Source organism: Macaca fascicularis, chromosome X, assembly GCF_037993035.2.
Source record: "Macaca fascicularis isolate 582-1 chromosome X, T2T-MFA8v1.1".
In the NCBI taxonomy this organism is placed as follows: Eukaryota; Metazoa; Chordata; class Mammalia; order Primates; family Cercopithecidae; genus Macaca; species Macaca fascicularis.
In genome coordinates, this window is record NC_088395.1 from 8,209,728 (window position 1) to 8,226,274 (window position 16,547).

At 40.0% G+C, this 16,547-nt stretch overlaps 1 protein-coding gene across 2 annotated transcripts in view; it reads right to left on the bottom strand.

The window, feature by feature from the left end:
• The window catches only part of ANOS1 (anosmin 1), a 213,686-nt gene that overhangs the window by 32,647 nt on the left and 164,492 nt on the right, over positions 1-16,547 (bottom strand). For both annotated transcript variants that reach the window (XM_005592928.5, XM_005592927.5), the window contains exons 7-8: positions 9,250-9,455; positions 7,282-7,423 (exon numbers count right to left, since the gene is read on the bottom strand). In XM_005592928.5, the coding sequence (XP_005592985.1) occupies positions 7,282-7,423; positions 9,250-9,455 (348 nt within the window). The remainder of the gene's footprint in view (positions 1-7,281; positions 7,424-9,249; positions 9,456-16,547) is intronic.

Here is a 16,547-nt window from a genome sequence, read left to right on the forward strand (position 1 = left end):
ATTGTATTCAGTTTCACATAATTCAAAGAGTGAAGGTGAAATTTAATCCCAGGGCCATCCCATGCCAAACTTCTGTTTCCATCACCATGTACTGAGTCTTACAGAGTACCCATTTATATGATTTAATAATTAGGACACCAAAAATTTCCCTAGGCCCCAAATTTCTCTCTCATCTACTCACTGAATTTAGAGGTTGCATACATAGAAATTCTGCCCTTTGATGCAAGATGTTTCTGCTTTCTGAATTCCAAATAGCCCTTTGAGAGATAAAAGGGTAAGCTGTATTGATTTTATGCTTATAAACAATGTGTTATCGAAACTCTTCTAATAAAAGCAGTGAGGTTTGCATTCTTGGGCAGGTGAGAGGAAGACAGAAGGATGAGATGGAGAGAACACGCCCAACCTGGGGTAAGACAAGATCAGTCAAGGAAAGCTGTGGACCCCAGAAGATAATCTACATCAACTCAATTTTTCCTGACACTGGCATGACCAATGAATTGTCTATCCAACAGACCAGATGAAAGGAAAATAAAAACACACATTTGTTAAATTCGCATTTAGGCTATTTTAGCTTAAAGAGTTCAAATCAATGTGTGGATAACAGAATCATTTATGAGGTTGCTACTTTTTGAGAGTCAGTATAACCAATAACATAGGAAGCTTAGAACCCAGGAGAAGAGATAGGAACCAGATATAGAAAACTCATGGTTATCCTAGCCAAAGTCCATCACTTTCTTGACACTGTCACGGAGTTAAAGAGTCCTCCTACTTATACCCAAAGTCTTCATGACATAACTAATTAAGAATTTAAGTTTTCTTTTGCTTTTATTGTTTTAAGGGTTAGGGTCTCCCTCTGTCTCCCAGGCTGGAGTGCAATGGCACTATCATGGCTCACTGCAGCTTCAAACTGCTAGGCTCAAGTGATTCTCCTGCCTCAGCCTCCCAAGTAGCTGGGACTACAGGCATGCACCACCAAGCCTGGCTAATTTTTTTTAAGAGACACAGTCTCACTATGTTGCCCAGGTTGGTTTCCAACTCCTGGCCTCAAGCAATCCTCCTACCTTGGCCTCCCAAATTGCTGGGATTACAGGCATGAGCTACCGGGCCCAGCCAGGATCTAAGATTTTCACAAACCCATTTATGTTTCTAATAATCTGTGATAATATTGAGAACTCACCACCAGATAACTAAGATAGATACTATGTTTAGATAGATATCATGTTTAGATACTAGGTTTAACCTCAATGTCAATCTTGTCTTCCTACTTGCTTTATATCCTAGGCAAACTTTTTCTTTTCTTTTCTTTTTTTTTTTAAATGGAGTCTTGCTCTGTCACCCAGGCTGCAGTGGAGTGCAGTGGCACAATCTCAGCTCATTGCAACCTCTGCCTCCCAGGTTCAAGTCATTCTCGTGCCTCAGCCTCCAGAGTAGCTGGGACTACAGGCATGCATCACCATGCCAGGCTAATTTTTATATTTTTAGTAGACACGGGGTTTTACCGTGTTGGCCAGGCTGGTCTTGAGCTCTTGACCTCAAGTGATCTGCCCATCTTCGCCTCCCAAAGTGCTGGGATTACAGGCATGAGCTACTGCGCCCAGCCCTAGGCAAACTTTAGTATTTAATTATATATGTAAAAACATACTTTTATATATCAAGATTGAACCATTGTTGCTTTACTAAAATGATTCAAGAAGAGAAATCCACCAACAATTAGTGTTGCTGACACATGCAACACTAATTTTATTCGGTAAAAACTGAATAAGGTGCATACTACAATGCTAGCAGTACGACCCTGACTTTATAAGAATGTCTCCTCTACTTTCAGTAATAAGCAAAAATGGAATAATATCATATCTACCATATTCTGAAAAAGTTATGATGTCTGATTTATACTCTTCGATAGTCATAGAAATTAAGAAAATAAAATACGTACACTATTTTTCAAACATCCAAGTTTTGATTAATTTTACAGATCATCAAGAGATTCAGAGTATTTTCTCTCCCATCAATTCTTGTTCTGGAGAGCCAGAAAATAATTCCAGTTCCATGAGGCAACTATAAAACATTTGGAACCTGTCAAACTTGAAAATATTCCTCCTGTCTTCAAAGAAACAAGCTACCATTCCATTAAAGACAATGCTATATCATACTTCCTTCAAGGGACTCTTTCATAAAACTGCATGAACATTCAGCCTTTACTTGAATAGAAATGTTTATCATTAAAACACCTAGTAGCCTGCAGACCTGGAAAAATATAATTCAAAAAGTAATTTATATACTGACATTTACTACTCTCCTTCCTATAAAATGTAATTTCCCTTGCTTATACTATAACGTTGTAATTATTCTTTACTTCTAGTTGGTTCATGATGAAATATATAATGTTCTTATAAAAGTCACAGACTAGTGTTTATGAGATTATATATCAACATTGGGATATAAAATCCTGACAAACATTCAACTGTATCCTACATAATCTGTTGAAAAGTCACTCTCTTCTGTGGAATCACCTGAGACCCAAACAATATGTGTTACTATAGGTACTTTGCACTATGACTTCTTTTTCTTACTTTTATTTTATTCCTTTTCTGAATCTATGTAAGAGGAATCAGTCTTTAGAATAAAGTGGTCTTTGATAGGTTAACTACCATATCTCTTAATTGGTCAGCTAAACTATTACCCACTTTTAAAAGATAATTAGCAAAAGACCTTAACACAGGGAATCAACCGGTCCAATAGATTTCTTTCATTTAACTGCTTGCTTTGTTCATTTAACTGCCATAATTCCAGTGTCTCCCCACCTGGCTAAAAACTCCCACTGGTAAAGATAATTCCTCTGAAACAGCCAACCAAGTGAGAACACAAACTCTTGGAGGACACAGTTAAAACATGCAAATGGCTTGTAAAAGATGTCCAACCTTGGTTGTTCCAAGATGAGACCAAAAGCCATTTCTTTCTCTCTTCCCCTTTAGTATTTATGACCATAGCAGATGAAAGCTTAAGAGAGCTGTAGTGCTGGAGTGTGGCACAGAGCAGGTTGAATGGAAAGACAGTTGCGTTCAGCTGAGTTACAATCAATTTACTGAGCTCTTACTATGTTCCTGGAAAATTCAAGAAACCTGTGGGTCCTGAAATAATTGCAGGACCTAGAAACAAACTGAAGTGAACAGGAAGTGGTAAAAGGAAGTCTCCCAAGCTTCTGGTCAGTAGTAACCTCAATGGAGACCAGAGATACCTGGGAACATCAAGCTTTGTAAGTGGAGGGAGTGAGTTCAATGTGGAGTATGTTGAGGTTGAGATGCCTGTATGACATTCAGATACAGGGAATGACAGGCTAGAGACATCGGGTATTAGTGGAGAAATCGAGGCTGGAGCTGAGTCATTGAGAACAGACCATGAGTAGGTAGTGACTAAATTGTCAGAGCAGATAAGGTAGAACCCTGGAGAGCTCCAATGTCCAAGAGCTGGACGGAGGCAGGAGATCCTACAAGGAAACTGAGGTACGAGAAAAATTAAGACATCTGGGAGTCAAATATACAAAGGTCAAGATGTAACAATGGGGAAAGTGTAGTTAAACAAGGACAAACTCATCAGAAGTGGTCAATAAAATTGCAATGGAAAACATCCACCAGACTTAGAAATTAGCAGGGGCAGATTTGGTGGAAAAGTGAGATTGAGAAATAGATTGCAGACATTTGAGAAAAAATGTGGAAAGGAGAAAGATAAGATGGTAGCTAGAATGAAACCAGCATCAGTGAAAGTTTTGCTTTAGAACTGGAAGCTGAGCAGATCAAGCCAGTGGAGAGGAATAGGTTGAGGTTGTAGGCAAACAAGGGAGTAACTAATTAACTTGGTTTCAAAAATATTTTTGTTGCCATGTGTATATGCCAGGGATTGTGATGGATACCGTGACCAGATATATAGATAATCCATGGTCTCTGACGTAGATGAGATTTGACTTCAGTCAGTGCAGGTATCTGAGTTGGGAAGGAATGGGTCTAGAAACCACATGGTGAAGTCCACCACATACAGAAGGCAGGCTGACTCCACCTTGGAATACAGAAGACAGGAGAAGATAAACCTGGACATGAGAATAGATATGTTTATATTTATGGGGAACTGCATGGCTTACTGAGAAGAAGGGATTTAGACTGGACTGTGCACTCCATGTGCAATGTGACTTAAAGGACAGAAAAAGGCTTATAATCATACTTCAGAGGGTAGCAGAAGGATCTAATTAAAGAATATCTCCCTGAGTTACAGGATTCTGTGGGGATGCCCCAGGAAGGGTGAAAAAGCTGTGGATATGCTACAGAGATCCAGGGTTTCATAAAAGTTTTGTCTGTGGGCTGGACCATGACAAGGCTCTAGATAATGTAACTTCAACAAGGACAAGCTGAGGTTGGACTTTTTTTCTCCTTGCTTTTGGTTCTGGAAATTAACAGATATTAAATTATGGGAATTTGCAATCCCGTACCAGTTTCTAATGGGGAAAGAATGTTGTTTATTGGAAGAACCAGGAGACTAAAAGACATGCTTATTTTATACAACAGATGAAATCTCCACCACCAGTAGAGAAAGACAGCTCTTGCATGAGCTGAAGTTTAAAGGATTTTGGCCTGAGAAGGGGGTTGGTGAGGAATATAGAAGAATATAGTGAAGGATGCAGTTTTGGGAAAAGTGAGAATTGAAGATAACTAGGTAGCTGTCTTGAGAGTGGACTCCAAAAAGAGAGAGATCTGTAAGTACACTGATATTTTCTAAAGAAAACTGACTGCTCTTTAAAGAAAATGACTTCTGCATGTTTGGCTTGAGCAAAAGGCTGAATCTTGGTACCATTTATTGAGATAGGCAAGCCCAAGAGAGGAACAGGTATGGGCAAAAATCCAGACCTCGTGTTTGAACATTTTATTTGAAATATCTGCAAGCCATCCAAGTGGAGGTGCTAAGTGGGTGGCTGAATGTAGGACTCCGGAGTTCAAAGAGTGGTCAGGGTGGAAGGGCAGGGAGTCATTAGCACACAGATGGTGGTTAAATCCCTGCAACTCATGAGACCTCCAGGGGAGAGAGCAGTGGCACATCCACCTTCATTCTTTCCTCACGCTGAGTTCTTTGCCCATGCAATATGCTTCTCTAACTCTCTACGCTCATCCACGCTGCTGCGTTTGTGTGGAATGATGTCCATTCCTTGTGAGCCTGCAGATCGCTCACTCTTCAGGACTTCATGAGGGATGATGTGACTCTCATTCCCACCTCCATGTCGGTCATTTCTGCTTCCACTGTTTCCTGTAGTTCTGTCTGTATGCAACACACAGATCTTTGTTATTATTTTACATATTTATCTCCCAAATTCAAAGTTAGGCACTTTTAAGGCAGAAACCAAAATACATCATCGTGCTGGGAATAATGTATGTGTGTGTATAGTTATGTGCATGTTTGTGTGTATTTGTAGACACATGTGTATATGTATGCATATGTGTACATGTATACCTATGTGCACACTATATTTATAGAAAAGTACGGAACATATTGCTATACAGTGCATATATATAGTGTATATAGTATATTACAGCATATAGTGTGTGTATATGTATAATATAGTATTCCTGGCGTTAGACACAGTGATGTCATAATTCATAGGCACACAATTTCAATGTGATGAGTAGATGGATGAATGGATTAAAAATGAATGAGGTTACTAAACATATTTCCATGAGAACTTTTAGGTAAAATTTATATTGTACCGAGACTCACATACAAATCGACCATTTCAAGTCCATTTAATCTCCAAAGAGACTATTTCTCAAACAGATAGAAATCTCTGTTTCTGGACCATTTTTTGAAGCATTATTTCAAACAAACCTGCCCATTTGGATCCTACGTTTTCCCAGGGGTGGAAGGTAATTATGAGCAACCCCTGTGTCTCACTCTGCAAGACCAGCATTGCCTTTCCTAAATTCAGACAAATGTTTAACACATTCTTCTCCTTCTGAACGAGGCCCACCGCCCTGATCAAAGGCAGCTATGATGACGGGGTCCTGCTAGCCTAAAAAAAATCAACATCGAAGGAGCCCCTGAGACAGAGGCCTCCTCCCTCCTACTCTCATTTAATCTGTCCCAATTTCCTGAAACCTTGCTAGGAGCCTCTACATGGAAGTTCTAACCGGTATCGATGTTTGAACAAAGCCAGAAACATCAAGTAACTTATTCTCTGACTCTGATATGAGTGTCATATAAGACTCTTCTCTTGTTTTGCTCAGTTCCCAGCAAACATACTAACATACTAGGTAAGAAAAAAAGAAACAAGGAAAAGCAATATGAGAAAGATTTAGTAACTTCACTCAATGGAGTATCAGGTAACCTTTCGAGCAGTAATTATGACCACTGTGTAGTACTAAGAAAAACAGGCATGCCACATCACTTTTTGTGTTCCCCATCCACTCGCGTACATACACACACATTATTCTCAGTACTATGATATATTTTGGTCTCTGCCTTCAAAGTGCCCAACTTTGATTTGGGAGATAAATACGTAAAATAATTGCACAAAAATAAGTGTATTGTATACAGAACTAGAGAAACACTGTAATCCCAGCACTTTGGGAAGCCGAGGTGGGTGGACCACCTGAGGTCAGGAATTCAAGGCCAGCCTGGCCAACATGGTGAAACCCTGTCTCTACTAAAAATACAAAAATTAGCCGGGCATGGTGGTGCGCACCTGTGATCCCAGCTACTCAGGAGACTGAGGCAGGAGAACCATTTGAACCCGGGAGGCGAAGGTTGCAGTGAGCTGAGATCATGCCATTGCACTCCAGCCTGGGTGACAGAGCTAGACTCTGTCTCAAAAAAACAAAACAAAACAAAAAAACAAAAACAACAACAACAAAAAACTACAGAAACAGTGGAAGCAGAAATGACATCAATTTGTAACAGTTTAACTGTATGTATTCGCCTTAAAAACAAGTATGTAATACGCACATGTACACGTCATGTAAACATAAAAACAGTCAATCTGTTAAAATGAGACAAGGTAAGTTTTCTTAAATTTCCATTACAACACCAAAATTGCACCTACAATAGATAAAAACCATAAGAAAGAATTCAAAAGTCAAACTGTTTTGTATGTCATAGTTTAAATACTATAGTCACATGCGTGTGGGTAAGAAGACTTGCCATGTAATTATTCCAAATCAAAGACTCACTCTCCCTCCATTGTGCCTTGATGTGATATGGTGCCCGTCAGGTCACAGTCATCTTGAAAAACATGACACAGTCACTTACTGTTGGTTGCATGTGTGGATGTGAAGTGAAGGGACACCTTCGCACTCTTCAGCCGTGTCTGTCCCCAGTACGTTATGGCTTGCAATTCCACAACATAGTCACAGTCTGGCTGGAGTTTCTCCAGGGTCACAGAATTTTGAAACTAGAAATTAAGAGAATATACCCAAAATGCATTACAAACCTTCCATGTCTCTCATCTTCATTGCAAAATCTCGTGTGTCATTATGAAGCATACCAACTTCTGATTTCTTTTACCAACTTTTCTATATCTTTGGAATCTGAAAATTCAGTTTTACTACGGATCAAAATAAACTTCAGGCCAGGTGCCATGGCTCCTGACTGCAATCCCAGCACTTTGGGAGCCTCAGGTGGGAGGATCGCTTGAGCCCAGGAGTTTGAGACTACCCAGGCAACATAGCAAGACTGTCTCTACAAAAAAAAGAAAAAAAAAATTAACTGGGCATGGTGGTGTGCACCGTAGTTCCTCAGGAGGCTGAGGCGGGAAGATTGAGCCCAGGAGGTTGTGGCTGCAGTGAGCTGTGATCGCACCACTGCACTCCAGCCTGGGCAACAGAGTGAGACCCTGTCTCAAAAAATATAATAAAATAAAAACTAAAAATAAACTTCATAGAAAGGCCAAATGTATTTCAAAAATACTGTTTCTAAACCAATTAGTGGTCTCAGATAACATGGAAATAAATCATTCTGAGCCCTCTGCACTCTGAGACACCACCTCTCAGAGGAAAGGGAGCTGTTTGTAATAAAGTAACAGAGGTTTATGTTGCCACATACCTGGAAAAATTATGAACTGGCACTAATTGTAATTCTTTGATATCTGTTCTAAATTTTCTAGGAGCAAATTTCCACCAAAAGCTATACAAAAGAAAAATTCACTTGACAAAATGCTTCAAGGTGCTTCATTATTTTCTGTCATAATGTACTGGGCGGGGGCTGGAGGGCGGGGCCTGTCAGCATGTCATCATGTCACCTTTTCCTCTAGATTCCTAAGCGACTCCCCAATTTCAGCTCTTTCAGCTCATGAGGTAAGTGTGCACTACCACTGTCATTTGTAGCAAAATCCTTCAATATGAAAAATGGAACTGTCATAAAATTTCATAAAAATAAAGTGAAAATAGTATAATGGCTAAATATCAATGATACAGACTTTTGAGGCATGTTTTATAATTCTGAAGGGCACAGATATTGAAATCTTTAGCCTTGCTATCTTTTCATTTCTAAACATTTATCTACGAAATTCAACTTTATAAGTGACAGGAAAAGGTCTTTATGTAAATTTTATGACAAGATAAAGGAATGTATACTAAAAGGAATCCAAGTAACTATTTTTATGCAGTAAGCATTTCAAATAATACAAGATGATTGATATCGTAAGAATCTCACTGCAGAAAATGGTTCAATGAAGATTTTATTTCTTGGCATCTGACGAATAAACCACTCCAGATCCTTTTAATCAATGAGAAGAACATATTGTGACATGTGCCCTTCCTAAGCTGTTACTGCTCAGTGATTAGATTATAGACGGAAACACCTCACAACAGAAAAGCCATGAATATCCATTCTTTCATTTACAAGGATCTCTCTCTCTCTCAAAAAAAAAAAAAAAAAACCCTAAAAGTAAAGCACATTTTGCATAATATCATTTTCTATGGCCAGACAGGTAAGATGGAGATCATTTAAACTGTTCCTTTGATTTCCAGAGTTGTGACTGACATTTAGATAGGAGGAGGTCAACGGTCTAAATGCCAATGCTTCTGCCTAAAATATAAAAGGCAGAACAGCTGGCATGACCCTGCATTCTGTGAACTTCCTTGGTAGACGTGAATGGGAGGGAAGCTTTCCTGCATCCATGGCCTCTCTCAGTTCAGCAGAGGCCTCTTTTCAGGCCAGTTGCCTTGAGTTGAAATTCACTCTGTGGGAAGAACAATCCTTCCTCCAGTTCCCACTCACCCCATCCGTAGTCTTTCTCCGCTTCTTCTTCGTTGGGACAAGAGACTTACTGCTGACTGTCCAGCTCCAAAAGACCTTGTAGTGATGCACAGGGATGTCTGGCTCCTCAGGGAGATCCCAAACTATAGTGATGGTCACACTCCCATCACTGTTGACGGTGGAGTTGGCCAATCGGAGGTTAGCTGGTGCTGGTGGGGCAGATGGATCTGAAATTCCAGTACAAAGACACATCATATGAATCCACAAAACTAACATCTTTGGACATGTAATGACTACAGGGTCAACACGTGAAGCATTGCTTTTTATAGGTAGGAAAGCTGAAAACGGGGGTGAAGGGGCATGGTGGCTCATGTCTGTAATCCCAACACTTTGCAAGGCTGAGGCTGGCATAGCTCTTGAGCTCAGGAGTTTGAGGACAGCCTGGGCAACAAAGTGAAACCCTGTCTCTACAAAATATAAAAAATTAGCTGGGCAGGATGGTGCATGCCTGTGGTCCCAGCTGCTCAGGAAGCTGAGGCGGGAGGATTGCTTGAACCCGGGAGGTCAAGGCTGTAGTGAGCCGTGATTAGCACCACTGCATTCCAGCCTGGGCAAGAGAATGAGACACTGTCTCCAAAAAAAAAAAAAAAAGGTAAAAGAAAAGCAAAGCTGACAACAAGCAATTAAGTAAGATCTCCTTGTTAAGCCTCGTATTAAAGGATAGCCTATTAAACAGTAATATAAATTCGTTTGGTCCAAATTTGTAATACAGAAGGATCGTTTTAGACATTTCCATACCAGGGCAACCCAGCCAAATTTTTACTGTGTTGAAATTGACACATTTTGGTAAAATATAGTATAATTCAACCGGGGTGAATTGACATTAAATAGGTAAGCAACAAAGAATCACCTTTTAACACTCTGAAAAGGAAAAGAAATTCAGCTCACACAAGTAATTGTTTTCATCTTCATGCCCTGTAGCTAGTGATTCTTGCATCAGCTAAGAGCAATAAAGCGAAATCAGAAAAGAAAAAAAATTAAAACCTGCACTATTTTTTATCCACATTGCACACTGGATGACTTACGGATAGCATTCATTTTTGTGATTGTACTATTTCTGGTTTGTCTTATTAACGAAAAGCTTCTCAGCTGTCAAGAGAAAGATGAGGTGCTGGAATTACCACCTCACAAATATCCATTGAAACTATATATATGAAGAAGACTAAATATAGCAAAGCTGGAGGGTCTTTACTTCATTTTCTGTTACAAATTGAGAAGTGGAGATGCTGCTCACCACCAGTGATTTACAGAGGGTTTCATTTCAAGATGCCATCATGGGAAGATGCTGTAAATAATTCTAATTATAGTACCATCTGTGTTGGAGGCTCAAAAAAGTCATATCTAACTTGATATAAATGAAGAAGACTGGAGAAAAAAAATCCATGTTTTTACTCTCAGTCATTCGTGGTTTTGGAATGATGGAAACATAAGGTATTTTTTGAAATGTATTGCTTTCCTCTATGATATATCATGTCTGGACATTTAGTTAGGTTAGTTCCTTTATTTTCTAAAATAAGAAAGCTTCATAGTATTTTTTAGGTAAGAGGCTAATTGAAAGCATATTATGTGATACTGCTAGTCAAGTCATTCTCTCTTTTTTTTAAACTAACTTTTATTTTCAGTTCCAGGGTACATGTGCAGGCTTGTTACAGAGGTAAATGTGTGCCATGGTGGTTTGCTGCACAAACCAACCCATCACCTAGGTATTAAGCCCAGCAACCATTTAGGTGTTCTTCCTGATGTTCTACCTCCCCACCTCCCCCAAGCAGGCCCTGGTATCTGTTGCTCCCCTCCATGTGTCCATGTGTTCTCATCCTTCAGCTCCCACTTATAATTGAGAGCATGCAGTCTTTCATTTTCTGTTCCTGCATTAGTTCACTGAGGATAATGGCTTCTAGCTCCATCCATGTCCTTGCAAAGGACATGATCTTGTTCCTTTTCATGGCTGCATAGTATTCCATGGTGGATATGTTCCACATTTTCTTTATCCAGCCTACTGTTGATGGGCATTTGGGTTGGTTCCATGTCTTTGCTATTGTGAATAGTGTGACAGTGTACACAAGTGTGCATGCATCTTTATAATAGAATGATTTATATTCCTTTGGGTATATACCCAGTAATGAGATTGCTGGATCAAATGGTATTTCTGAGTCAAGCCATTCTCAATCAACATCAGGAACCTCTGGAATGTCCAAGACTTATACTGGGATATGCTGATTCCCTGAGTGCAGGTGGGACCCAGAATTATGTATATCTTACATGAAACACACAAGTAATATGAGGTAGATGACCTGCAGGTCAAAAGTAGACAAGTACTGCATCAGGTGGCTCCTATGAGGTCTGAACATCACATATGTAAGGAGGAAATGTTTTTTTCCTCTTGTTATCGCAATGGGAAGCACCCCAGTAAGGAGATTTGGCAGAGCCATCTGAGGACTCCCCCAGTCATCAATATTCACAACACCGCTGATCACTTCCTTCTCTTAGAAATGCAACCTTCATTTGGTGTTCAGGACATTACTCTACTGGATTTTTTTTTTTTTGAGACAGTCTCGCTCTGTCACCCAGTCACCCAGGCTGGAGTGCAATGGCATGATCTCGGCTCGCTGCAACCTCTGCCTGCCTGCCTGATTTAAAAGATTCTCCCACCTCGGCCTCCCGAGTGGCTGGCATTACAGGCACCTGCCATCATGCCTGGCTAATTTTTGTATTTTTGTAGAGATGGGGTTTCACCATGTTTGCCAGGCTGGTCTTGAACTCCTGACCTCAGGTGATCCACTCGCCTCGGCCTCCCAAGGTGCTGGGATTATAGGCGTGAGCCATCACGCCCAGCCTCTACTGGATTTTCATTCAGTTTCAACAGAAGCTATTTTTCAGCCCCATGCTCCATGATCCTTAACATCCCATGATCTCTAGACAGGAGAGTGTTCTGCGTCTGAATTCAGGGGCCTCTCTCTTCTCATCTACACTCACTCTCTAGAGATCGCATCAAGTGTCACAGTTTTAAAAAAATCTTTGTGCTGATAACTTTCAAATTGATGTCTTCAACATAGACTATGCCCCTGAATGCAGATGCAATCATTCAAATATCAATACTCAAAAAAATACATTCCAGTAGCTCCACTTGGAGGTCTCAGAGGCATTCAAAACTAATGTGCCCCAAAGCAAAATCATGATCCCTACGCATAGCCCACCACCAACACACATCCCACCACACATAGACTACCACTGACACCCCCATCACAGTACATGGGAATTGCTCTTTCCAGTTGCTCTGGCCCCAACCCTGGAAGTCATACATTTATTTTCCACTCACATCCCTTGAGCAAACTGTGTTAGCACTACCTTCAAAGTGTAATGGAAATTTAACTGCCTTTCACCACTTAAATGTCCTGGGCCAAGCCAACATCACCTCTCCCTGATTATTGCCAAGGGCTCACCACTGCCTCCCTAGAGGTTTTTCTGAATACAGCAGTCTGATGGTTCTGTACTGCACAGTCCTGAATGCCCTGCAACTCATGCCTCAGTTACCTCCCAGAGCACCTTTCCTTTTATCACCTTCGCCCCTCAGCCCAGCCACACTGGTTCCCACGCTATTTCCTGGAGAGGAAAACTGCGATGCTCCTAAGGCTTTTCCTCTCCCTTTGCCTAAACGCTTTCCTTGATGTCTCCACAGCTGGCTCCTTTCCTGCTGCAGGTCTACTAAAGGTGACCCTATTTAAAAAAAATAGCTACATATGCTTTGCTCCATTTACCAAAACAAAACAAAACAAAACAAAACACCATGATTATGCCTTGCTTCATTATTCTCCAAGCCCTTATTACTAACTGTTATGGTAAATACTGAGTGTCAACTGGATTGGATTGAAGGATGCAAAGTGTGGCTCCTGGGTATGTCTGTGAGGATGCTGCCATGGGGATGAATATTTGAGTCATTGGACTGGAAAAGGCAGACCCTCCCTCAATCTGGGTGGGCACCCTTCTACTCAGCTGCCAGTGCAGCCAGAATAAAAGCAGGGAGAAGAACGTGGAAAATTTAGACTGGTTTAGTCTTCTGGCCTACATCTTCCTCCCGTGCCGGACGCTTCCTGCCCTCGAACATCAGACTCCAAGTTCTTCAGCTTTGGGACTTGGACCTTTGAACACAGACTGAAGACTGCACCGTCGGCTTCCCTACTTTTGAGGTTTTGGGACTTGGACTGGCTTCGTTGCTCCTTAGCTTGCAGATGGCCTATTGTGAGACCTCATCTTGTGATTGTGTGAGTCAATACTCCTTAGTATATATAAACTCCCCTTTATATATACATCTATCCTATTATTTCTGTCCCTCTAGAGAACCCTGACTAATACACAAACTGACTTATTAGGTACCTTATTTGCCGTCTGCTTCTACTCACAATAGTGAAAACTGCCCTGAGAGGAGGAATGTTTGTCTGTTTTTTCACATCTGTATCTCCAAGGTCCAGAAGAGCATTTAGCCCACAGTATGTCCTCAGTAATGAAGGAAGGACAGTCTTCTCCTAAACGTTAGCTTTGATTTGTAAGGTGATATTTCAGTTTCAGGTTCAAACCCTGTCAATCAGAATTGCTAAATCACAAGATCCTAAAGTGAATTGCAAAATCAAAGGAATGTTCTTCCCAGTTTGAAATAAAATAATTAAAGCAACCCCTCTTCCTCTGGTGTAGGAATCAATCCTTAACCTACAAAAGGGAGTTACCAGCCTTCCTGGGAGGGAACCTAGCTTACAACCGAATCATCACTTCAAGGCAAGAGAAGAATTAAAATGTGAGAAGATAATAATAGCTGTTCGTGTTCTCGGCAATGCACCTGAATGTCTATATGCTGAAAATAAGTAGTCATATGAATTTTGCAGATATTCTAGGCTCATAAGGAAAAGCTCAAAATAATCTCCTCTTCTAAAGAAACCCTTAACATTTAAAAAGGTCACTGAATTTGATCATCTTCTTTAATTTATGTTATTTATTACATCATTTCCTGCCCTGGAAAATTTTTCTTAGATGTTATCATAATAATCTAGAATAACATCATCTATTTTATGAAACATGAAACAACACAATTTAAGAAAACAACATTTGAGAAAATAATGGTTTAAAAGATATGAATTAATAATATTTTCTTTACATTTTCTCAAAAGGAAGGCCCATTTTGAGTTTACAATACCAAAATGGTGTACTTCCATTACCAAGACGAGGTACTCCCATCTCTTTCTCCCCCAAAATAATCACCATAAAATTGTAAAACCAGGTCAGGCATCATGACTCACGCCTGTAATCTCAGTGCTTTGGGAAGCTGAGGCAGGAGGATTGTTTGAGGCCAGGAACTCAAGACCAGCCTAGGCAATAGAGAAAGACCCTGTCTCTACAGAAAAAAAAAAAAAAAACAAACAACCATAAAATTAACTGGGGCATGATGTTGTATGCCTGTTGTCCTAGCTACTCAGGAGGCTGAGGCAGGAGAATTGCTTTAGTCTGAGAGTTCAAGGCTACAGTGAGGTATGACTGCACCAGTGCATTCCAGCCTGGATGAGAGAGTGAGATTCTGGCTCTTAAAAAAATAAGAACAAAAAGAAAACAAAACCAAAAGAAAATGGCAGAGATCACCTGTTTATTGCCGTGATTCTCCCCTGTAAACAAGCCATTCATTCATCCACTTATTCACTATGGGGTTCAGGTGAGACAGGGTCAATCCAGTTTGTCTAATCTGAAGCATTTTAGTCAGTCCTAACAAGTTTCTATATTTAAGCCATTCTCTGCCTTGAGAATTGGTTCCCTACATTATGAAACAAGGTGTATTCATTTGGCTGAATTATACAGAATGTTTTCTTTCATTATGCATGATGTTTTAATTGTTTTAGAATTTTGAAATGTAGTTGGAGATTTCCATGTGAAATTTATATCTATGTGTGTGTGTGTATATATATGTGTATATACATACACACATATACACACAGACACATACATAGATATACATATGCATAAATAGACAGTGGCTTATGAGAGACAGAGTCAGAGAGGGAAACTCTATACTCTATGTTATTATAAAGCCCTCAGGAATTTCGCAACTTATTTCACGTTTTTTTAACTGATGAGGGTTTTAGGGGTCAGAGAGGTAAAGATATATGTCCAAGGTCATTCACATCATTGATGGAAGAACAAGGAGTGTGAGAACAAAAATGAGAGCAGAAAAATGGGGTTGAAGGTCTAACAATACATACCTCTACGTGCCACACTCTACATATATATTCCACCATCATAATGAGGGACAATATTCCTACAGAATGTAAAAATTCAAAGCCTTTTAATGGGAAAAGTGTCTGTTACAATAGTCTAGTGTAGGCACTGATAGGCTTTTTCTGGAAAGGGCCAGATAGTAAAGATTTTAGGTTTTGTGGACCATATGGTCTCCGTTACAATCACTCAACTCTGCCCTCATAGCTCAAAAGCAGTCACAGACAATATGTAAACAAATGAGTGTGGCTATGTTCCGATAAAACTTTATTTGCAAAACTAGGTTACAGGCCAAATATGGACCCTAGGCCACAGACTGCTCTCCCCTGGTTGGGAGAATTTCAAAAAGTGTGATACCATTAGGTTTAGGAAACTCGACATGAGCACTGTTTATCCCTAATTTTACAAACATACAGTTGTATTTTGTCTATTAAATGTTAACATTGTTGTTCTCATTTTAGAGATGGGGAAATTGAGGATCACAGTTTGATTCACTACTTCAAGAGCAGAGTTTGATTTACTGCCTCTTCAAGTGAGAGGGTGGGAGTCACACCACAAGACCAGTGCTCTCCTCACCCTTCCTCTGAGTCTCAAATCGGGCATTTTCCCCCAGCTCACTTCTCTTTCTGTTTGATGCCAACTCCCTCCTTATAATCTTCACAATTATCTGCAGAAACACACTGCAGAGAGCAAGCACATTTTCAGAGATAACTGAAGTAGGAAGGCTGTATTAGCTCTTTCTACACTATACAATTAATGTGATTACCAACATAAAATATGCTAAATATTTAGCATGTATACCCAATTTCAGCCTTGGGGAAAAATAGTTCCTTTTATTGATGATCACATGGAACATTTGGATTTCAGAAAGATAAATTTCAGGTTTCGTCACTTAACCTCTTGTGTTTCATGCCACAAACAGGCAAAGTAACAAGCACGAAGGTTTGACACAATGGAAAGACTTTGAGCCTATGTTGGGTAAAGTGACAATAAAGTCACGTATCACCCTT